The 23,993-nt window shown below is 46.8% G+C and overlaps 1 protein-coding gene across 6 annotated transcripts in view; it reads right to left on the reverse strand.

Annotated features, from left to right (window-relative positions):
* The window catches only part of WASHC5 (WASH complex subunit 5), a 1,117,936-nt gene that overhangs the window by 351,273 nt on the left and 742,670 nt on the right, over nucleotides 1-23,993 (reverse strand). For all 6 annotated transcript variants that reach the window (XM_069621617.1, XM_069621614.1, XM_069621616.1 and 3 more), the window contains one exon: nucleotides 15,099-15,179. In XM_069621617.1, the coding sequence (XP_069477718.1) occupies nucleotides 15,099-15,179 (81 nt within the window). The remainder of the gene's footprint in view (nucleotides 1-15,098; nucleotides 15,180-23,993) is intronic.

Below are 23,993 nucleotides of genomic sequence, written 5' to 3' on the forward strand. Positions count from 1 at the left end.
AGTAAAGTCAGGAGCGTTGTTGAATCTTTTCTACATGTTGCTTCGTCTTGTGCACACACCAATAAATCATCCACGTACTGAATAATCGTACTCTCTACTGATAGGTTTCCCAAGTCTTCATGCAATATGCGGTTGAATATGCTCGGGCTCTCACAGTATCCCTGTGGCAGTCTGCAGTGTTCATATCTTTTTCCCCCCAGTGTGAACGCTGTAAGGTATCTACTCTCTTCAGCCAGGGGTATTGAGAAAAATGCGTTTTTCAAGTCCACTACTGTAAAATGTGATGCTGCTTTTGGGATACTGCATAGTATTGATGCAGGGTTCGGGACTAGAGGGAACTCTTTCTGGATTACATCATTGAGGGGGCGTAAGTCCTGTATCATCCTCCAAGATCCCCCTTTCGCTTTTTTGATTGGATAAATACATGTGTTACATGGGGAGTTTGAAGGCACTATTATCCCTTGTACTAGTAGTGCATTTATCGTTTCTTTTATCCCTTCTTCAGCCTCACGGGACAATGGATACTGTTTGACTCGGGGTAAGATAGCTCCTTGTTTTAGTTTTATTATCACAGGTTGTACTCCATGCAACAGCCCTACATCATGGGGGCCTGTTGTCCATAAATTGTTTGGTACTAGCCTCATGTCGTCATCAAAAAATGACGGTGGTGTTCCTACCACTGCCATCAATTGGACGGGGATCTCTCTGGCTTGGATCAAAATGTCACAGGGCATCGCTATTTCCATTACTATCTCACCATCTGCTTCTGTGTCTGAAAAGAGATCCTCATCTGTTACCTCGCGTAGGGCGAGGTTGGCGTTTGTACACAGCACTGTGCGCCACTCACATCCTTCTCTGTCCATTCCAATCACAGCGATCCGTTTCGTTGATACCTGCACAGCGTGCAAATCCAACGACACCACTGGATCCTGGTGCTGCGTTTGGACACACTATGGGGCGGAAGAGGAACTCTGCTGGAATCCTCCAATCCATGCTTTTTAGCTCTGGAACTATAAGGGCCAAAGTCTTTAGCCCTTCAATAAACATCTCTTCATTCTGTGGCAGCCCTCGTATTTCCTGTGTGGTTGTGTAGGCTTGCACTACCAACATTGCACGCAAGGGGCATATCCCGGGTGTAGAACACACTATTCCTCCTTCGGTAAATGATATGGTCATGTTAAGTTTACTCATAAGGTCCCTCCCCAGCAAATTTATCGGGGACTGTTCATAATACAGTAAGGGTGCCTTTACAGTCTTGCCCCCTACGGTTACATCCAAAACTTCTGTGTAAGGAACTTCAATTACAGCCCCAGAGAACCCCTGCGTCTCTAACTTCCTGTTAGATAACGGGAACCGGCCCTCCCTGACACATGATTTCTCCGCTCCCGAATCAACCATGAATACAAACTGCCTGTCTCCTATCTGCGCCCCTACCAATGGTTCCTCTGCTGCACTGTGGGTGGTAGATAGAACTGGACACGCAAGTGTTCTCTGTGGGCTGTCCTATGCGGGGTGTCTCATCGCCCCCCCTTCATTGAATACGTTACCTGAGACCACTGACATGCCGTTGTAAGGTGCTGGTGCGGGGGCCCCGTTTGCTGCTGTCGCGAAAGGGTTGCCTGGTGTATATTGCATACTGTCGTTGTTTTGCATGTTTTGTGGGTGGTTCTGTGTTCTATACTGGGGTCCCTGTTGCTGGCCGGCATTACCTTGGCTTGGGTTTCTTAGTTGTTGTTGTCCCATTGGGAGGCCATATGGGCTTCCCGGGTGGGGATGGCCATATTGTTCTACCTCTTGGAACCCGTTATTGGGTCTGCTTCTGCACTCTCTAGAATAGTGCCCCCATCGCCCGCAGTTCCAGCAACTTCCTTGTGCACCTCTAGGGCCCTGCCATCCATTTCCTCCCATTCCCCCATACCCCGTTCCGCCTCCTCTTCGGCCCCTGTACCCACCTCGTCCCCCTTGAGGGGTCCACTCTTGCCACTGCGGACCTCCACCTTGCTCTTGCTCATTCCACTGCCGCTGTCCTGCTCCCGCCCAATTAGCTGCCATCCTTCCTTGTATTGCTATCAGCCCCTCCTCCTCATCGTCTCCCTCCCTGCTGTGTGGGAGTGTGGCTACTGCCGCTGCGACCTTCACCAATTTTGTCTGTACTAACTTTGCTTCGTCTGCCAATCTTTTCTGAGCTACCTCCCTCTCCCTTTCCTTTATTCGTTTACAATGGTGTACTATTATGCTCCGAATTTCTGGCCATCCCTTTGCTTCAATACCTGCTATCTTGTCGAGCGCTTTCTGCACTTCCTTTGGGAGCCCTCTTTTTATAATGAAGTAAAATAAAGAGGTCGATTGATACCAAGGCGTGGCCGTTTCCGCTCTCCACATCTCTTGGACCCGAAAAATGTAATCCATAGCCTCCTCCCCGTCATTCATTGAACACTGCATCACGGACTGTAAGTCAGGTGTATCTGGAAATGTTTCGCGTAAGGCGTCCCACACCCTAGCCCGCACTGTGTTAAAGGAGGCCCCATCATGGCGGTCACAATCTAACGTAACTCCTGGGAAACCGGCTTTAACCCATACTCTTTCAGCCTGATCGCCCACCGCTGATACGAGCAGACTTTTCACATCTCCTACAGCTAGGGGTACCCCAGCAGTATGTTTTTCAAAGGCGTATATCCACTTACTTGCCCTTCCTGATAACGGGGGCAATAGCTTTAATAAGTTGGCTTTGTCCATTTGTGCCCATGGGATATAGTTAGGTCTCCCTCCTCCTCTGTGTATCAACGGGAGCTGTAGCTTTCCTTTCGTTATGGCACCCGGACCCGATGTGGGTGCTGATGTCTCTAGTGATGCCATTTTCCCCACTCTGTTCCTTAGTCGTCCCGACCACTCATCGTCCAGTGTTCTCACTGAACATGTGCCATCCCCCCCTTCGCTTCCCCCTCCCATAGCCATGCTCAACCTGTCACTTTCTTCTAACTCGTCCCTTATATCGCATAGTAATTCCTCTCTATCCCCCATAGGCCTTTCATCATTGTCAGGATCTCCCTCACGTGTCTCTATTTCAATTATTCGTGTTGGTTCTTCCTCAATTCTGAACAGTATCTCACCTTTCTTCCACCCCTCTTCAGGTCTTCTTGTCTCGCCTGGCGCTCTAGACGTGCGCCCTGATCTAGTCGCATTAAGTGCTGTTTGTCCGCACATGTCTTTTATCCTTGAGAGCTCATCTTTTGCTATTGAGAGTCTTGACTGTAAATCATCTGTGAGTTTCTCTATGTCCACCCTTTGTGTACTCGCCTGGCCTCGCTCCCTTGTACTTTCATATGGTGGGGGTGCAGTGGGCCGGTGGGGTGTAGTAGTTGTCGGGGGAGGTACATACGTTGGATCACTGTATCCTTCTGCGGGTACAGGCTTTTTTAATATCGGGTACAAACTTATTACCTCTATTGGTGGCGCTACACTTTCTGTATCACCAGTGGATTGTCTGTAGTGGATGGGAGATCAGGATTTAATGCTGGTGCTTTAGGCTGTGGTATCTCTTCAAACAACCTCCAGAGATCTATTATTTCCCTCCTATTTTGCAACTGTTTTCCTTTATACTTCAAGAAAATGCATGTGACCACCATATCCAGAACGCTTTTATCAAATGACCCTCCCTCTGGCCATATCTGGGGTAGCCCCTCTCCCTTCAACTCAGTTACCCATTGGTCGTGATATTTCTTAATCCGCTCCGCGTACCCTGGAAGACTTTTACAAATATGTGATAAGGGTGTTTCAGCCCCCATCTCTGTGCCCTCCTAGTGCTTATGTGTCTCTGTGTGTCTGCAACTACAATGTGAATGTAGTATCAATATTATTTTTCGTATTCTACTTCACATTCAATGTTATGCTCGGTTGGGCTCTCCCTCCCTTGACTGCACAATACAAAACTGACTGTACACAATTTCTACTTTGTTCTCTTTGGGGGACACATACAAGAGCAACCCATCATTTATTTTGACAATATCAACCCGGAAATGAAAAGGCACCCACTCACGTCACTGTATCAACGTTGCCTTCAAAAAGTTTTATCCGGTCACACTTACCATGACCATTTAACAATTATACATTTATAGCCGTTTTACACATTCGCAACATCAAAGTCGTCCTCTGACACATACGAGGTGCACACACCTCTTGGTAGCATTCAATTCACCATTCGAGCTGCCCTCCCTTTCCTCCCTAGCCGGCTGTCCCTGTCTGTCTTACTTAGATAAATGGATGCGTATATACATATATTTGTGGTTTTTTTTTTTAACCTGCTCTCCCCCTTCTAGTAGGACCCTTTTTCCCTTACTTTTCTCCCAAGTCCGTGCTAATTCCGTTTTTTTTTTTTTTATTCTCCCCCTACCCCTAAAGAAAAAGAAAAGAAAGAAGTAATAGCGATCACTAATATATTCTCAGTGCCCCCTTTTGCTGAACACTTTTATCTTGTATTTCACTTCGTCATATATTCCCAGTACTAGTCAATATAGCACTATGCGGCGCCGCCTTCCACCCCCTTTCGGAGCTAGGTTCCCGTCACTTCTATCTCTTATTCACCTCGTAATCCTAATGGCCATATGCAAAGAAAAAGAAAGGAAATTTTAGAATAATCTTTAGTATATCTTCGTACCCCCTTTTCGTTCCCTGTCCTACACTTCTCTCCCCGCTCCCTTTACAATCGCTCACACTCAGTACTCACGTGCCCGTCTTGAACCGATAGTCTCCGAAACTGGGTCCGTCCAGGCAGTGTCGCCGTCAGCTCAACAGTCAGCCCCGACTCCGGCGAGCGGTACTCAAAGGGCATTTTTCAACCGGGATCCCGTACCCTTTCTCTATTAGACGCACTTCTTAGTGTACCGGTCGCCGTTGGCGGGCAGCCTCCCGGAGCCGGCTCACCGTGCGTATCCCTTTTCGACCGGAGATTCTCGTGCCAAAAGGGGACGGTTATAACGAGTTTAGGAAGAAATAATATCACGCTATCGGGGTCACCACTGAAGGCAAGCGTCCCCAAACAGCACGATCCTCCCCGCAATGAGAGACAATGAAGGACTCTCCCAAAATGGGAATAAGGCCAAGACAGAGTGCGGGTGAGCGTAAATGGGAGTTTATCAATCAGAATAGGGCATGCAAAGGACTCTGCAAACTCTGAGAGCGCTCTGTCTGACAATAGCAAAGACAGGCGTATATATTTACAAAAAACGTCATAAGAACCTTGTGAAGTTTATACACAATAATTGTAAATAAACACAGTTAAGCGGGGATTGTATTTTAACTTGTTCCCAAGGTAACTTTTATTACCAACATATAACTCTTCTAATTTTTCTATCTTTTCTTTCAGAAACCAAGAAAAAAAAGGATACAGGTGGTCTCCCGATGCGTCTTCTGGTGAAGACAGAGTTTTTCCGGCCAAGCGGGACAGAAGATTTCAGGTAAGTCTTTGTGAATCTTTGTGTCTTCTTCTCTTTGAAGATTATAATACTGTTTGGGTCTTTTCTCCTATCATATGCTCAGATTCAGTTTTCTTCTCGGTGGTTTTACAGTCTTTGCAAATTACTCGTTCTCTTACTTGAAATAGGGGTGTCTGTCTTATCGGATTTTTAAACAATAGAGTCTTTATTCTTTCATGAGTTCCTTATTGGATTTAAATGAATAATTCTCTTTTTTATTCATGAAAGTCTTTAAGAGAATATGGCTCAGATCTTCATATATACTTCTTGCTGTAACTACATTGTCGGGGATTACACAGGAGGTGAATTGTTACCTTTATTCTTCTTATTCTATTTTATTTTCACTCCTCATCCTGTACCTTCGGTTCATCTGGTATCAATTCTTCCCCCCTTAGTTCATTTATATAGTGACTGTACTAGTCCTTTCGAGTTAGCGACTCCCCTTAATTTCGTCTCATGTCCATTTAAAATGCACCCCTTTTCTCTCTCTTACCGGCTACAGATTTTTGCTTCTGAATGTCTCCACTCGACCTCGACTCTGTCTTTCACGTCACTTTGGTCATTCAGCGCTTCGCTCAGCTCGACCTCCTCTGATCGAAACTCCTCCCCTCGGCGCTCTCGGTATTGTATCAGCTGCTCGCCTTCGCGGCTCTCGATGACCGCGCCTCCTTCCTTCGGCGTTCCCGGGGTGGATCAGCTGTTCGTCTTGACGGTCTCCGCTGAACGAAATTTCTATCCCCGGAAGGCTCACCGGGTGATCAGCTGCTCGGCTCAGCGCGGTCTCCGTCTATACGAGCTTCGCCCGCAGCTACTCCCTTTGGCAGATCAGCTGTTCCGTCTTGCGCTGACTCTTCCCCTCTTCGGCTTCTCTCACCCTCACAAGGGACAAACTGAATAGCGATTTCCAACGATCGCATATAATATTAATTTCTTTAATTTCTGGTTAACTTGGTGCAACGGCACAACTTCCCTTTTTCTCTTCTTCTATCTCAGTAAGCCCAGTTCAAACCGTCCCTCTTCAAATCCTCCTCTTCGGTCTCCTGGCAACCAAAAAAAACAACAACAAAACAAAGAAGGGACAACTGTTGTCAGAAAACTTCATCTCCATCCAATCTTCTCTGTGATTGGCCTAATGACCTGTCCATTACTCCCTTCAATCAGATATCCTCAATTAACCCTTCATATGGCCTTTCTGCCTAGTATTAACAGAGCCTGAGCCAGCTGGTGTCTTTGTTATAGAATCTGCTCCATTTTTATCACAAACCTACACACTATAGGGGGCACAAGTTCATGGGGATTGGGTGGCGACGACTAACTATAGGTGCTGCTGTGATGTGGTTGGCTTTGGCTGGAAGACGTCACTGGTCAGCCTCGTGGGTTGGGCTGGGCCTGGCAGGGTGGCAGAGTTCATCCAGGCGGTGTTGTGGGGCCATCGCGGCCAGTGGCAGAGATGAATGTCTTTTCCTGACTTATTAGCCCTAGGCCATGCACACCGCAGTCATTCAGGCATTTTGATATTATCTTCTTTAGTAAATCTTTCAATAGGTTATACAACAGGTTAATGCAACACAGGAGGAATGCACCTTGTGAGGGGACTGGAGGTAATACGTCAGGGCATGGTTACCAGTGTCCTGTTGACCGGGGCCATAGGTCGAGGGGCTAAGCTTCAGGGCCTGGGACGGGCGGTACATGTCTTTCTGCCTTGTTAGAAGTTGTTATGGATGTTCCGCTGTGTGTTGTCAAAGTGTTGGGTGTCTTGATTGCACAGGGCCATAAGTCTGAGATGGTCCGGTGGGTTGTGAGGTTTACGAGGGGGCGCGTGTGTTCAGGCAGAGGTTTACTGCTGTGCTGTAAATAATGCATGTGGCAGGTGGTGGCCTTGGGTGCTACAGAGGGGGTTACAAATCTTTGAAGCGACTCCAGTCTGGTTGGGGGAGGTAACGCAGCGCGGCGCGGTCTCTGCTCTCATGCCTTGGCAGCCTTCGTAGGGTGGGAGGGGGAATGGCCTTGCACGTATTTCACAAAGGTATCTCCCTCGTGTGTTGCCGATTTAGGTAAAGACATCACAAACATTTGAACACTCTATAATACTTATTCAAAACATTACAAAACATGCATTTAAACTTTGCTGGATGTGTCTTGATTATACCCAGTCTGAGCACCTTATTCAGACATTATGTTTTAACAAGTACAGTATTTAGTTATATGCATATATATTTGCAGTAAGTGAGGTAGAGTTAGGATTGGTGGAGAACATAGAAAGTAACCCGCCACTTGTTCGTGACGGTGGTGGCGCATGTGGGGCCTAGACATGCACACATGACATGCGCCTTCTCGTGCATTCTTCACATGGGCCCTTTGTATGGTTACATTCGTTTTCTTGTGTCCTCTAGCAGCATTAGTTCAGTTATGGCGCGAGCCCATGGGGTGTAAGTTTTCCAGTCATACACGTAACAAACAGATTCCTGGTGCGTTCCTTTATTATTAGCACCCAACTGCAATGGTATAGGCTCACCATCGCTTATATCATAGGAGCATGATTTCTTGTAATTATACATCTTACAGGCTTTTGTAATATAAGGGATTTTATGGAAGAAAAGCATCCTTTGCAAGTAGTCTCAACATTAATATACAAAGATTGTCTGTCATCTAACGACCATTTTACTGTTCTTTTCATTTCCCTAGGCCTGCTGGCCGGGTCATGCTGGGAGCGATGATACACTGCGGGAGGTGAACTGTTACAATGTTAGTGTATTACACTAGCTCATGTCCGTCTTGTTCGTGGGAACGTGCTCGCAGCGGATCTGCCAGGGTGCTGCGGCAACAAGGATGACTAAAACCCTCCAAGGGTGGGGGCCGCGCTACAGTGCGCTGAGCTCACACCATCTTTACCAGACAAAATGGTTTCTAGGCCTAGCTAAATTTTAATACATGTGGGCAATTAATACGTGCGGGCAATGTCTCCAGTGGGTGAACCCTCCACCACCTGGGCCCGGGTGGCATGAGGGGACGCCCAAGAGAGCCATAGTCCTCACCTGGGGAGAAAGCGTAGGCGAGGGGGGGTCTTTGTTTAGCTTCTCATGTAATGTTTTTATGTTACCCTTTCTACAATTAATGGCTGGTGGCAGTGGTTTACTTTTGGCTACCATTGGGAGTTACTACTGCGGGCTGCGTTCGCAGCTGCAGTAAAGCACCCATGGGTGCCCATTTTGTCAAAATGGCCCCGGTCTTCTTTTTTCACCATTTCTTGCTGGAAAGGTGCTTCTTGATATTTACTCAGCACGCCAAACCAGGTTTGGTCCCTTTGTTCGCTTTGTCTTTGGCGGGATTCACGAGTGAAAATCGCCTCTGGCTCCAGTATGTCTGGCAGGAGCAGAAAGTGAGGGAGGTGTCCAAAACTCCCTGTGCTTAATACCCTTGTTTACAGGAATGCACCCAAAGGTGATTGGCCGGCTGGCTGTCCGGCAAGGACAGCCACCATGCTGTGTGATTGACAGCTAGGCTGGAATTAATGGGAGACACCTGCATAAAAGGTAAGGCTTTTTGGCTTAGAAGGCAGAGTCGACCACTGGACGCAGGAATCCTAAGAAGAACTTGGAAGAGACGCCTGCTGCAACTCCTGGACCGTTGGTTTGCCCAGTGAAGCCCTGCTGCTGTGCTGAAGCTTTGAATTTGCCTCGACTAGAGAAGTCCTGCAAGGACGACTTCTCCCCTCCAGTTGGTGGGACCAATCAACTCCAAAGTGAACTTGTTTGGACATCCTCTCGGATCTGGCTCTACTTCCCCTGTTTCTGCTGCTGGAACCAAAGTGCCAGGGAGAGGAACACCAAACGGAGTGCATCACTTTTAAGATGGTCCCGAGCTGCTGGAAGATCCTCCGGACTCCCAGTTAGCAGGACTGACCAAGCCTGAGCCACCTCAACTGAGTGCTGGACCCCAGATGCGAGGAACACCCAGAGTGGTATCTGTGAGACCGCAGTGGTGCTATTTGCTGAGACGTGAGGAGCTGAAACCGCGAAGTGCCGCTGAATAGAAGTTGGTCCTTTTCTGTCATTCAGGTAACCATGGAGACTAAGGACAGGGAGTTTAGGGCACCTCCCTCAATTCCTGTCTAGCCAGACACACTAGAGCCGGAGGCAGGCTTCAGCAGTGAAGCTCACCAAAGGCAAAAAGAACAAAAGGGTTAAACCTGGTTTGGCGCGCAGAATAAAACTCAAGAAGACCTCACAAGCAAGAAATGGCGAAAAAAGACGACCAGGGCCATTTTGACAAAACGGGCACCCATGGGCACAATACTGCAGCTGAGGATTCAGCCTGCGGTAAAAACACACAGTGGTAGGAAAATTAAATCACTGCCACCAACCATTAAAAGTAGTGAGGGTAAAATGTTACATGAGTAAGTAGGAAAAGTGGCTATCCGGTAACCCACCAGTACTTCCACATAAGATAGGGTGTACTAGACCTAAATAGAAAAAACAGGTAAGTAAGTCAATTTCACTTTACTGCTCTTGGGAACAGTAGTTTACCCAAGAGAAGGTATTTTAACCTTAAGAGAAATCCAAAGGACTTCTCTGTGACACTGCATTGAAGATGCTGTGTGTCACAATACAAAAGGAGATGCCTATGGAGTTTGTCAGACTACAAAACCAAAAGAAACAGAGCCCATATCAGATCAAAAATACATGAGTGAGAGAAAGGTCTCACTCACTCCAGGATAAACATTAAAAGTCCTAAAGTCCACCAAAAGAGCTGGAGGTCTCTAAGGTAGAAGGGAATTAACACAGAACTGAATTCTCCCTAACACACATTTTAGCTAAATAGAGAGGTACTTGAGCAGACACCCATAATCAACATTACCATCATTTAGTTAAAATGCATGGCTTACAATAAGAAGTCATATATTGAACTCAGGAGCAAACAAATTTGTCAACTAAAATCCCAGGGAGACACCATGTAACCAAACACACAAAACCACCCAACAGAATAAGAGTTTAGTTTATTAGGAATTACTGTTAAAGCCATGAGTAGACATTTGAATATTGTTAATATAAGAAAGAAAAAGAGACTCAGTATTTACAACAAGTAGTTGCCTGTGTATCAGACAAGCAAATAAAAATGCAGATTGAGCACTCCAGGGTCGCAGCTACTGGAATCAAGTCAGCCTTCAGGGAAACTGGGTCCAGACTAGACCAAGCAAGTTCTGCAAACAAAAATCCAATTATATCCTAAACAGAAATCTGGTTATGACAAAAGGAAGTCAGGTGAGAGACAATCCGAAGGCAATTATAAGCCTAATCATTCAACCTGGTTTGTGCCAATTACAAAAGAACGGGGAAGGTTTGGATGTCAAAGGGTACACAGAAAACCAAGAGAAACTGAAAAAATCTTCCAATGTTAGCCTGTGGCAAAATTCACTGGAAAAAGAAATAGGCTAGTGTTCAAGCGCTTAATAGAACTAAAGTGTGCCTACTTGTGAGAAGTAGGTTTTTGACTAGGCATTGGCAAGGTTCAGTCTGCATCCCTTAAGGTCCCTTCGGCAGGGACTGCTTCCCAGAAAATTCCTGCAGGTCCAGAAGGTTTGGCAAGTCTGATGAACCAGTCTAGTCCAGGGACACCTGTTCGTCAGAGCATTTCCTTTGATGAAGAGCGGCAGTCAGCTGAGCTCTTCATATTCTCCAACAGCTTTTGGGTCAAGGTGGAAGGTTGGCTTCTTCTTTCATGTCCCTAACAGGGAAGGCAATCACCTAATCAGGTCTGAAATATGTGCCTATGTAGAGCATTACAGCCAATCTTGAAAACCAAATGTGCTGACTCGTCCTGCTACTAATCCAATTATAGAACAGAAAACTGTCAATCATGCAAGTAGGGGCAAGGTGAATCTCAATCCTTGATTTGCTTTCCCTCTGCACATACCCAAGCCTGAGAAGGCAACCCTAAATGCTTTACATAGCTGTAACATTGGTGTCAAGGACGTCCAATGGGCCAAACTCAAATGACTCCCATTGGTCCCCAAGGACTGGGAGCTGAGATTTGGACAGTGTATTGCTTACATGTTCCAAAAGGCTTTGAACTGGGATGAACTGATCAGAACTAGCCTACACTGGCCTTTATTGGTTTTACTGGGTAAAAGGATTTTGGTTCTGATAAAGAAAGGATTTCTTGGAAATTTTAATCTGCCAAAAAGGGGGAAGGTCCCAACAGTGGTCTATACGTGAAAGGATGAATCGGGGCAGACCCGAGCTCAGGATTACATACAATTGGCTTTGGCAATCTGTGAATTTACGTGTTAAGTGAAGGAACGAGGCTGTGAAAGAGGGTTGGAAACAGGAACATACTTTGATGTAAGGTAGTTCAACTACTCTCTGGTGAGGTCTACAAAAATACAGGTTGTAGTGTTAGGCAGGGGTTTAATCCACGTTACTCCGGATTCTCACAATTGTTATGTGGGAGCGAAACCAGACATCAGTCTGGATGCCCTAAATGTGATTATGTACAGGCCTTTTTAGTATTCTTAATGAATGCATTTGTGTTGGCAAATACATGTTTTTTATACTTGCCTGGATAGACAATCTACTGCTTGACAACATCTTGTATGGGTTAACTGTACTCAACACCAAGCCCCTGATGCCCATAGTCTACGCCTTACTATTCAGCCTCTCTACCAAGTGAGAGCATGGTTAGTCTTTTGAGTTAAAACTTGAAGGTCAACTAAGGTTGGATTCTCAGATCCCCCTACACCACTAGTGTATCAAAGAGTGTTAAACCCATCCATTTAGGAGAGGAATGAGGTGCTCGTAAAATACATTTTTTAACCCAGAAGCACCCAATAAAGGTACACCCACACAATATATACTGAAAATAAATTCTTTATTTAAACTAAATCAAGCAATCTGCGAAGGAACAGTTGAGTACTATATAAATATAAAAGGAGAAAACAACAACAGTAACATGCCTGCAGAGCCAGTAACATGTCCCAAAATATAAATCCTAAATAACTATCTAAGTACGTACCCAACACAAGATTAAAAATTAATAGTTAGGAAAGGTTTGCCCATAAAGATCAACAGGACAACATCAGCTGTTCACTCCCTGTAAAAGGGGAAAATCTTCCAGGGCAACTGTAGAAGAGGCAATTTTCAGGCTGGTCAGGATGGAGGACTCCATCAGACAACTTCCAGACCAGGTTGCATGGTTGACCAACATGTTCAGAAACAAAAACTTGCAGTGGCAGAACCCAGGGAGAAGGACTGCGCAAGGAGCCCGCAGGTGCTGAAAACTGCCTCCAACAATGGATTTGAGGCCAAACACCCCAAGGATGCGAGAAAGGCTAGCCTGAAAAAGTGACCCATGGTTCTAGGGTGCAGTGGCAAGCTAAGGCATTAGGCTTGCTGTTGATTGCAGTTCCAGTGTCTGATCCCAAGTACTGCACATTAAGCCCCTGGACACAGGAGGATAATTTCAGTGATGCAGAGGAGGCCAGCAAGCACACGAGACAAGCATCACAATGGTGGATAAGACGATAGCAGCAGCACAAAATCACCAATACTGGCCTTTAGGTCAAGACACTGATGCTCTGTCTGAAAAAAAGGACGGGCCATAGGATGGTCTCACGCAGGAGGACAGTTACGGATGCCCTGCCCAAGAAGTCCAGCAACAGAGCAGGCGCAGTTGAGTAGCAGTGTCTGTTTCCATTACTGGCAGCAGTAACCCATGCTCTCAATCCCGCTGAAGAAACGGTCCAGGAGTTCAGCAGAGAGGGGACAAAGCGCTGAAATGCAAGAGGACCCAGCAGGACCCAAGACAGGATTCCCTAAGATGGGGAGAGGCAGCGCTTCACCTTGACGAAGATTCAAACTATTACCATTCATGCACTTTTCAAAGTTTTGGCAGCCATCCAATCAGGATTGGGGAACCAAACTACATTTTCACAAGCACATACAGAGGGATGTGAACTGAGGTGTCTGCGAGACCATCATCTAGTCCGAATTGAATGCTATTAACGCAGAGGCACAAACAGCCAAACGCACAAACAACCGCAAAACAAATGGATGTTTCCCAGGACTTAAAACCCCCTGGTTGTCTGCACCGGTGGATTTTCAAAGTCTCTATCTGAGGCAGGATCTAGAGAAGTCAAATCGGGGCAAAAAGGCCATTTCAGACAGAGTTTAACTTGGCTCTATAAATCATTGCCACATTTTGTTTGCCGACCTACACTTCACTGACATTCTTTTAACCGATTTTTGCATTTCTTTTGTGGCAAAAAGCGGGGAGAGATCCCCTGCACCCTCCCCTTACATTCCCTGCACCCTCCCCTTACTACCCCTACCGTCCCACCTCCATACATACCTTAATCACACTTTTTGCTGCAAATAAAAGTGCAAAGAAAATTGAAATTCGGCAAAAGTGTAGTTGGCAAAAGCGGGCTAGACGTTTAACTTGACCACTCCTTTGATGGTGGTAGTAAGGATGAGCAGTTCAGGCCAAACGAATGGGGCAGGGGGGAACTAATGAGTAGTACAGTTAACACTCACAAAGATGAACAAGACAAGATACCATACATGTAGGTGCACAAATGTGTCCATTCATTACACAGTAATGCATACATTATGCAATTAAAGGTAAGTAAAAATGTCTACATACATAATGCAGTTTGGCAGCCCACTATGGGTTTCACACTACTTTAGGATTCTTCAGAATTACAGGCGAGTAGCACTAGGAGAGGCCACCCTAATAAGTTCTGGACAAAGAAAGCAGCAAGTTTAAAGCCAAAAGTATTATTCAGAGTGTGACTTGTAGGAAACAGCTGCAAACAGTAGGGTCCAAGTCCAAGAGGACTTAGCCAATAAGTACTGGCCAGGGCCACCACTGACCCAGGTCATCCTCAGATAGCGTTAAGGAAAGCAGTACATTTTGTCCAATGAAACCCATAGCGGCAGATCAAGCCATATAAGGGATCTGAACCCCGGAAGCCCACACAAAGGTAGTAGCACCTCCAGTTGATCAAGAGTCGATGGGGAAGACTTGTCTCCCCATCTTTGGTGTTATGCTTTGTTGTCAGGCCGGGGTTCAAGGGCGTTTACCAGCAATTCTAACCGGATTCCTCTGGAGACGGCATACAGCGAAAAACTCTTTTCACTTTGCTCCTTTTCAGTGGCCAAGGGGCTACCAATGCAGTAAAAATGCTACACTGCAGTGCAGTCAACTACAAAAGTATAGACCTGGTGCCAGTCTCTGGCTCTAACAGACCTACTGGATGAGGGGAGACATCAGACAAAATAGGGCTCTTTTGTATCATTCCCGCCCCGATAGACATATAGGCTACTTAGGGCAGCTCACCAAAATACAGCTACAGTTTTCAGGGAGATGTTAGAAGTTTCCCTGTCTGCAAAAATAAGTTAGGATATCAAAAAGCAAACGAAAAGGAACAGATCGCAACACAAGAGTGAAAATCATTCTCTGACCCAAGACTAAGCAGTGTGGAATGTATGGTAGGTATAGGACGTGCATGCAGAAAGGAACTCCAAGAATGAAATCTTACAATAATGTCTTTTTTTGCACAAAAATATGTAAGAACTGTGTTTCTCATAAGCAAGAAAGCTTTCCAGATATGGCAAATGGAAACATTACCTTGATAATGCCAACCAAAGTAGTTTTCATCATTAGAATTCCTTCTGTAAAAACTGAGATGGCATGAGTGAGCCTGGCAACCTATCACAGGAAAAGAATGAAAAGGTGCATCAGCAGCAAATATATGATAAATGTAACACACACCCAACATACTTAAAACATTAACTTCTGTATGACTTAATTTTGAAGACATTATTATTTAATTGGTTTTTTAACAAAGTGTAGATCATAAATGTTGTGCAGCAAGAGCAACAGGTATAAAGAATGAGAAGTCCCTTTGTAGTGTGCTTTGTTTGAGGTGGAACACAGACTGATAGAATATTGTATTGACAGTATGTACAGATATCCATATAATAATATAGTTTGTATATTTAAAAAGACCAAATAACAAACTGCTTTTGACCGTTCATTAAAGAAAAGAGAAACAGTAGGAGTATTAGGGTATGTGTGTGAGTGAGAAAGAGGCATTTTCTTTGCACCCATCACCTGGCTTGGATTGTTTCGTTTGTTTTCTGGAACTTAGTCAGACTTCATTGACAAACCGCTGTTGAAGCAAGGTGGGAGGACCCTATTCTTGAGAGTCACGCCTTTTCCTTCACCTCAAAGCCTGACACTTGGAGACACTACTGACGCTTGGAAACACTATCATCCTGACACTTAGTTTATTGAGTTGTATCACTGCCCTGACACATTTAGCTTTAGTTTGTACATCCAAAGGGTAATAAAGTGTGTGTCAGATTCTCCATTCTGAAAACATTGTGGTAAACAGACGTTCATACTACAGGTTTAGCACAAATGGTGTCAGAAGTGAAATGCAGAGAGACTAGTTCCAGTAGCCTTCCCACATTAAGTGGACCCAAACAAATGCACCTTAATTCTCTGACGTCACCCAGGTGGGTTATTCTGGGAAACCTTTAGGCCTAGGGTAGAGGAACCATACCAATGAACCCGAGAAACGTATTTCAGAAAGTTGTTCTCTGGGGGGATTTTCCTATAGAAGACAGTAGATGGGACTACTGTAAGTAAGGCATGGTATCAAAGTAAGACAGAAACAAGTGATCACAGTTCAAGGGTGTTTATTGAACTTTTATCAGGGGTGTGAAAAACACTCAAACCCTAAATCTAGGATGGGAGCAAGCTACAACCATCACATACAGACCTAGTGGAGTCTAGTCAAATAAAAAAGGTCTATACTAAAAAATCTATTGCCAATCCTTACCGCTATGCTACAAAATAGTGTGGGATAATGTTCACAAAAGAAAGAAGTGTTCACAAAATGATAAGTCAGGATGTTTAGGCCGGGGCCCCCCTTCCCACTGTTTTAGCATGGGACAAGGCGGGTCACTTGAGCACAGAACACTCCAGGTCTTCTCCGGCATAATGTCATAGTTCCTTTCACCAACATCAGGGCCTTATGTGCCTAAGTTTCTTTAGTGCAAAGTCTCTTGCCTCAGAAGACCTGATGTCCCATAAACAAAGAAAAGTTCCTTTCTCAATATTCCCGTAGGACGATTTACTCTTCACGCTGGATCCCCCTCAGCTGGGCTCCGATCCTTCTTTCACCATTAGCCTCCCTCAGTCGGGTTCAGACCAAATTCAATTTGTAAGCATCCCTCAGTTGGTTTGACATTTGCCACAACAATCTTCTCGGATGTGTTACTGTTCAACCTAGTTTTCAGAAATCACTCAGTTGGGTTCACATTTGCCACAACAATCTTCTCATGTGTTGTTCACCCATGATCCCCCCGCACCCTCTTCTGGGCTCAGACCCCTTTTCTACAATTAGTCCCCCACAGCTGGGATCAGACCAATTTCAGTTTACAGACAATCGAAGACTTTCGAATGTGCACAGGATTCAACGTAACCCACTACAGGACCACTTCGATTTCACAGTTCAATAATTCCGCCCTGCTCAGTAGGGGGGAACCAAACAGACCTTCGAATGAGCACCCACGTGGCGCCGGACCACTCTGTATCCGGCACCTATTTCGGTTTCACAAAGGACAATTGTATACCAGTTCTCTTTCTTCATACAATGTTGCCGCTTGGAACCTTGAGCACAACACAGTCCGGTCCGCTACCAGTTTCTCCAACTCACCGGCTGTGCTGAGCTCGTTGGCGTAGCCTTGCTGTCAGAGTCAAGGATGGTACCACAGTGGCAATCGCTTCTCCCCGCCTTGGCTATTAGTGCGGCAGGGCCCCCGTGTATTTTTGACACACGCTACATCATTATTCAGCTGCAATTCCTGGTCTTATGTTTCTTTTCCTTGAGGCTTCTTGAAAGTCGCGGTTCTGGGCTGCAAAGGGCAATTCCCTCCTTGTCGGACAGTTTTAAGGACTTAGTAAAACCATTCAACTGCAGTAGTACAAGACTCCACTCTTAGTCCAAGGCTGTACCACCCGAATTCATGGAAGCGTAGACAGAGCAGCCAGGCTCATTTTAGGAGGGAGAGAGGGCTGTAGAATCAGTAAAAATAAAATTGCATTACAAATGGTCCAAAGAAACACTGAAACACTAAGTATTGTAAAAATAAATTGTTTATCTAAATACAAGTAGGCCCAGATTAATCTTGGGGGAAATAAGTACCATCACATTATATATAATCATAATGATAAAAACACAACACTATGCTTGAAGGTGCACAGACCAAAGCATGACATACATAACACACTGTAATCGTATTTCAGATGATTGTATCTGCTTAGATGCACATGCTGTGAATATAGCCCGACATCTAGTGGTAATCGCGGCGTATTGCATCTTTTATTTCGCAGATCGAAAAGGAGGTCGACATGGGCGTGACTTTAACACTTCACGTGTAGTGTACTCAAAATCCCTGATGCGTCGAGGTCCCACCGGTTGTTTTTTCTGCCGTTAGGGAGTCTTATAGTCCGCGTGAGTGAATACAGAAGAGAGAAGGTGTAAGAAGTTTATGTTCCTTCTACTCCAAGAGGAGAAGAAGGGTGGGCACATGTGAATCTAAGCAGATACAATCAGAAATACGATTGCGGTATGCGTGTGGATCTGCTTAGAATCACATGCTGTGCATAGAATAGCTAGCAGTACCCAGAGATGGTGTTGGGATGTGTGAAGGAACAGTCACAAGGAGATGTCTTAGCACTGCTTGTCCCACCTAAGAATCAGACCTAGAGTGTGTATGTGTGTGTATGTGTGTCTATATATATATATATGATACATTACTCACCGTAATCGTATTTCTGATGCTTGTATCTGCTTAGATTCACATGCTGTGCATAGGCCGACATCTAGTGGAAGCTGCGGAGTATTACAGTTTGTTTTTCGAAACTCGAAAATGGGCGTCGACACAGGGCGTGCCAGTAATACTATCCCTAGTGTGACGTCCACCGTACCCAAGATCCCTCACGCGTCTAGGATCCTCAGATTGTATTTTTTCTGACATGAGGTAGCATGAGGAGTAGCGCGAGTACAGATAATCCAATCAGATAGATAGAAAGGTAAGACTACAAGCAACCATGCGCCTTCTCTCAGAGGGGAGGAAGGGTGGGTCGCATGTGAATCTAAGCAGATACAAGCATCAGAAATACGATTACGGTGAGTAATGTATCCCTTCTGAGGCTTGTGGAATCTGCTTAGATCACATGCTGTACATAGATTAGCGAGCAGTACCTGAAGAAGGAGGTGGGATGTGAGAAGGGTCATGAGCAAATAAGTGTCTTAGAACCTCTTGTCCCTCTTGTGTATCTGCCTTGGAATGGGTGTCAATGCAGTAATGCTGAGTAAAAGTGTGAATAGAGCTCCAAGTAGCTGCTTTGCAAATGGTGTCAAGGGGTACATTTGCAATGAAAGCCAGAGTGGCCCCAATGCCTCTAGTAGAGTGGGCTCTTGGCGTGAAAGGCAGAGTTCTTTCAGAGAGTGAGTAACACAGCTGGATACAGTTAATAATCCACTTCGAGATGGCACCTTTAGAGACGCGATCCCCCTCTCTGTCTGTAGCTACGGAGACAAACAGTTGATCTGTTTTTCTTAGCAGTCTGTTTTTATTTACATAGTAGAGGACCGCCCTACGCACATCTAGGGTGTGTAGTTTCACCTCAGCCGAGCTTTGAGGGTCCTGGAAGAAAGCCGGAAGCTCGATGGATTGGTTTACATGGAATTCTTTCCACCACAAGACCTTGCTATGGGAAGTGGTGTATGCCGACAGGGCTGCCAGGTGTACATTCAGCGAGTTAAAAACCAATCCTGCATCTAGCAGGTGGAGCATGTATGTAACAATAGTGGAAGGAGTGCAATCAACAGGGTTGATTTGTCTACTCTGGCACCAGATAACGAACCTCTTCCACTTGTCAAAGTAACAGTGCCTTGTGTTTGGTTTCCTAGATTCCTTTAGGATGTCCATACATCTCTGTGGTAAATTGAGATGTCCAAACTCTATGACCTCAGGAGCCATGCTGCCAGGTTCATTGAGTTGGGTTGCTGGTGCACTGTTTGACCTTGGTGCTGGGACAGTAGGTTGTACCAGGCTGGAAGTTTGATGGGCTCGCACACCGCCATCCTGCGTAGGTGTGGGAACCACGGTTGTCTTGCCCACATGGGAGCAACTAGGACGAGCGTCATCGACACTCTGTTCATCTTGTTCACCACTTTCCTGATGAGGAGTTGGTGGAAAAGCGTACGCAAACATCCCTGACCAGTTCATCCACAGGGCGTTCCCCTGGGAGTCTGGTTGGGGGAACCTGGATGCAAATCCTGGGCATGGTCTGTTTTCGCTTGTGGCGAATAAGTCTATAGTGGGGAAACCCCACTGAGAGAAGATATCTCCTACGACCTCTCTGTGTAGAACCCATTCGTGTTCCTCTGGGAGGGAGTCTCTGCTCAGAGCATCCGCTAGGGAATTGAGCTCCCCTGGAACATGTTGTGATGACAGGAAGATGTTCCGTCTGAGTGCCCATATCCAGATTTTCTGGGCAAGCTTGGACAGATTTGGCGAACGAGTCCCTCCTTGCTTGTTCAGGTAGAACATGGCTGTTGTGCTGTCCGTCCGGATTTGCACTGACAGGTTTATTAGGTGGGGCTTGAACGCCTGAAGCGCTCTGAATACTGCCAGAAGCTCTAGCAGGTTGATGTGGTTCTTGGCCACTGAGGGAGACTAGAGACCCTGAGCTGTGTGGCGGAGATGGTGAGCTCCCCACCCCGTCAGACATGCATCGGTAGTGACTACTGCCTGTACTTCGGGATCGTAAAAGGGTTTCCCCTGTGCGAGATTCTCTCTTGTCCACCAGTGAAGGCTTTGTACCAGTGTTGGCAAAACGACCACTAGATCGTCCCACTGACCACTTGCCCGAGACCACTGTTTCGCCAACCATTCCTGCATGGGACGCATGCGCAGGCATGCGTGGGGGACCAGGTAAATACATGACGCCATCATGCCCAGTAAACGCATTGCTTTGCGTACCGTTATTTGGCGACCGGACTGATAATGCGGAATTTGCAGTAGTATATTCCGAATTCTTTCCTCTGAAGGAAAGGTCAACCCCTCTTGAGTATCTAGGATTGCTCCTAGGAACTGTTTGGAGGTGCTTGGCACCAGGCTTGACTTTTTCTCGTTGATTGAGAAGCCTAACTCGTGGAGGAGGTCGATAGTCCTTTGAATGTTTGTACTGCAAATTACTGGGGTTTCTCGCGTTATGAGCCAGTCGTCCAGATAAGGGTACACCGGGATTGCCTCCCTGCGTAGGTGTGCAGCCGCCACCGCCAGTACCTTGGTGAATTGGTAGTGTCGACTGTCCACCTTGAAGCGCAAGTACCTTCTGTGCGCTGGGAACATGGAAATATGAAAATAGGCATCTTTCATATCCAAGGTTGCCATGTAATTCCCCTTTTTTAGGAGGGGGATTACCTCTTGTAGTGTAGTCATATGAAACTTTTGGGGCTTGACATACTTGTTGGCAGGCCGTAACTCCAATACTGGGCGCATTGAAATCTTTCTTTGGCACAAGGAAGTAAGTTGAATAAAAACCCTTGTTTACCTGGTGTCCCGGGACGAGTTCTATCGCGTCCTTTTCTAGCAGAATTGCGATCTCCTCGAGGAGAATCTTCTGATGTTCTAAAGAGTGTACTCTTTGTCGTGGAGGATGGTTCCGGGGACGCTGCAGTAGTTCTATACAGTACCCTGTGGATACTGTTGACAGCACCCATCTGTCTGATGTGATCCCTTCCCAAGCCTGGGTGAAGTTGGAAATGCGTCCCCCTACTGGGGTTGCGTGAGAAGGGACCCTGAACTGAGCGTCACTGCTTTGGTGGGGGCGTGCAGCCTCCCTTGCTGGGGCTGCCTCTGCCTTTACCACGACCTCTCCTATTACCCCTGCCGTAACCCTGGGTAGACTGTTGGCTGTTGTTCCACTGTGTACCCTGCCCCTGGGAATAGTTAGATCCTCTCTGGGAATTTTGGCCGTGTGGGCGACGAAAATTACTATTCCCTCTCTGGTTAGGGGGTTTATTGGTTAACTGGCCAAGGGACGAGTGTCTCGTATTCGTCCTTGGCATTCTTCAGTGCGTCTTCGACCGCCTTACCAAACAACAGATCGGCTTCCACCGGTTTGTCCAACAATGATGCCTGGGTTTCTGCCTTAAAACCAGACAGCCGTAACCACGCATGTCTCTTGATAACAGTGCCTTCTGCTATCAATCTGCCTGCGTTGTCCGCAGCGTCAAAGGTTGCTTTCAAAAAGCAACCAGACACGGCTCTCCCATCTGCGGAATTCCGAGCTAACTGGCCCTTTAAAGGTTCAGGAGCAGAGGCTATGAGTGCCGCGACTTCTTCCCACTGATGGCAGTTGTAGCTGGCCAACAGGGTGGTGGAGTTTGCAATCCTTGCTTGATAGGCGGACGTTGAGGCTACTTTCCTGCCGAAACCGTATAGTTTTTTTGCTCTCCTTGTCGGGAGGAGCTTTGGACGATGACAAGGGTGTTCCGGGCCCTCTTACGAGTGTTAGTGACAACTAGGGAGTCTGGCTTCAGATGTCCTCTGATATAGAGAGGGTCAGACTGGGCTGCCCTGAACATTTTTTCAACCCTGGGATTGACTGCTCTGGTGAGGTTCGGGTTCACCAGGGACGGGTCTATTCTTCGCTGAATGGACTTAAGGATCGGGATGGTCTGGGCAACAGGCCTCCTTTCTCCCACTAACTCCTCTGCGAAGTCCCTCTCCTCCTGGACACCGTGGGTGTCAATATGGAAATGTTCTGCTGCACGTGCAAGAACCTCGTTTAGGAGGGGTTGGTTATCGACCGGGGAGTCGGTAACCGGGGCTTCGTTTTCTACCGGGGAATCTACTCTGTAGGTTTCAGGGTCTTCCTCTTCCTCTTCCTGGTCCTCATCATCCCCATAGTATCCCGTCCCGGTTTGTTCTTCTACCATGCCAAATTCTTGGTCCTCACCAAAGGAAGCTTCTCCTTGATACAGTGAGTATGGTCTTGAGTATGGTTGTACCTCGAAGGGGTCAGTAGCCCTCATCAGTGTTTCAAACCGGGGCTTCTTACTCGGGGGGATAGGATCATTAGAGCCTGAGGGTGTCGCCCCTTGTGGATCATACGAAAGGAAATGGTCTGGATTCTTATCGTAAAAATCAGCCAAAGAAGACATCCTTGACATGACCCTATCTATGTCTTCACTGGACCATTTTTTGGAACTGGGAATGACTCTCTCAGCAAGTCTCTGGGATTTATCTTGAGTAGATTTGGTTTTAGACATATCAGCAGACCTGGTCTTGTCCGTCTGTTTAGGGGGAGTGGTGTGTTTCACAGGTGTGGAAGAGTGCAAAGGCTGCTTCTTCTGTTTTCCCCCCTCCCCGTGAGTGGAAAAATGGTTTCCCTGTCCTTTAGTGGCTCCGGAGATTTTCGACGCCTGGCGTCGAGGATCGGGGGTAAGGTCCCCGTCCTTCGAGCGTGGGGCCTCGCTGATTTTGACTGCGGGCTCCGACTCCTGGAGCGCGGCCTGGGGGTGGAAGTCGTCTTCGTCCTCCGACGATCGAACTTCTGTTAGTCTAGGGAGCGAGGCACTCTTGGCAAGAGTGGATGATTGCCTGGTGTCATGCGGCGATCTCGATCGAGAGCGCCCAGAGGACACCGAATCGGACCATTCTGTTTGTGCCTCTTTCCGAGCACTCGACGTCGTCGAGTGTCGGTTGGACTTTGTGTGTTTAGTGTGTGTGGTGTGTGAAGCGCTTGTGTCGCCGGGGGTCTTCCCCATAGCCGCCCTGCCGGACGACCTTCCGAGGTCGGGGACTTGCGCTTGGCTGTCTTTCGATGCCGTAATGCCCTCGCCGTCCGAAAGTACGGCGTCGCTGCCGTCGCTGAAGGCGCCCTCCGCTGCCATGGCCGCTTGCCTGGCGTGGTGGGCCCAACGCTTCGTCGAACGGTCTTTAGTAGGTTTAAACCTACTACACGCTCTGCAGTTCGCTTCAGGGTGGTCCCTCGGCAAGCAGAGATTGCACGTGGCGTGCCTGTCGACCCAAGGGTATTTGCGATTGCACTTGGGGCAGACTTGAAAAGGGGTACCCTCCATACGCACCTTGAGGCAGCGGGCTGTTAAGTGTAGGAAATGTATAAGGTGTACCTATATACCAAGAGTGTAGAGTATGTACAACTACCCACTCTCCCTACTTGTAGGGGCGAGGCCAGCGGCCTTCCAAGGCCCGGGCCGAGGCCAGAGGCCTTCCGAGGCCCAAATCCGTCGTGCAGCAGCCGACGGTCGATTTCTTCTCCAGCCGGCGTCGAGTGTCGAAGTTAGATGTTGGGATGGGGAAGGATGCAAATAAATTAATATTTTAGCAAAAGTATGGCTAAGGCCAGGGGACTCCGCAAAATGCTTCCGACCAGTATGGCGGAAAAAAAACAATCTGAAGATCCTAGAGG

Source organism: Ambystoma mexicanum, chromosome 5q (genome assembly GCF_040938575.1).
Source record: "Ambystoma mexicanum isolate Mex_15411 chromosome 5q, UKY_AmexF1_1, whole genome shotgun sequence".
NCBI lineage: Eukaryota > Metazoa > Chordata > Amphibia > Caudata > Ambystomatidae > Ambystoma > Ambystoma mexicanum.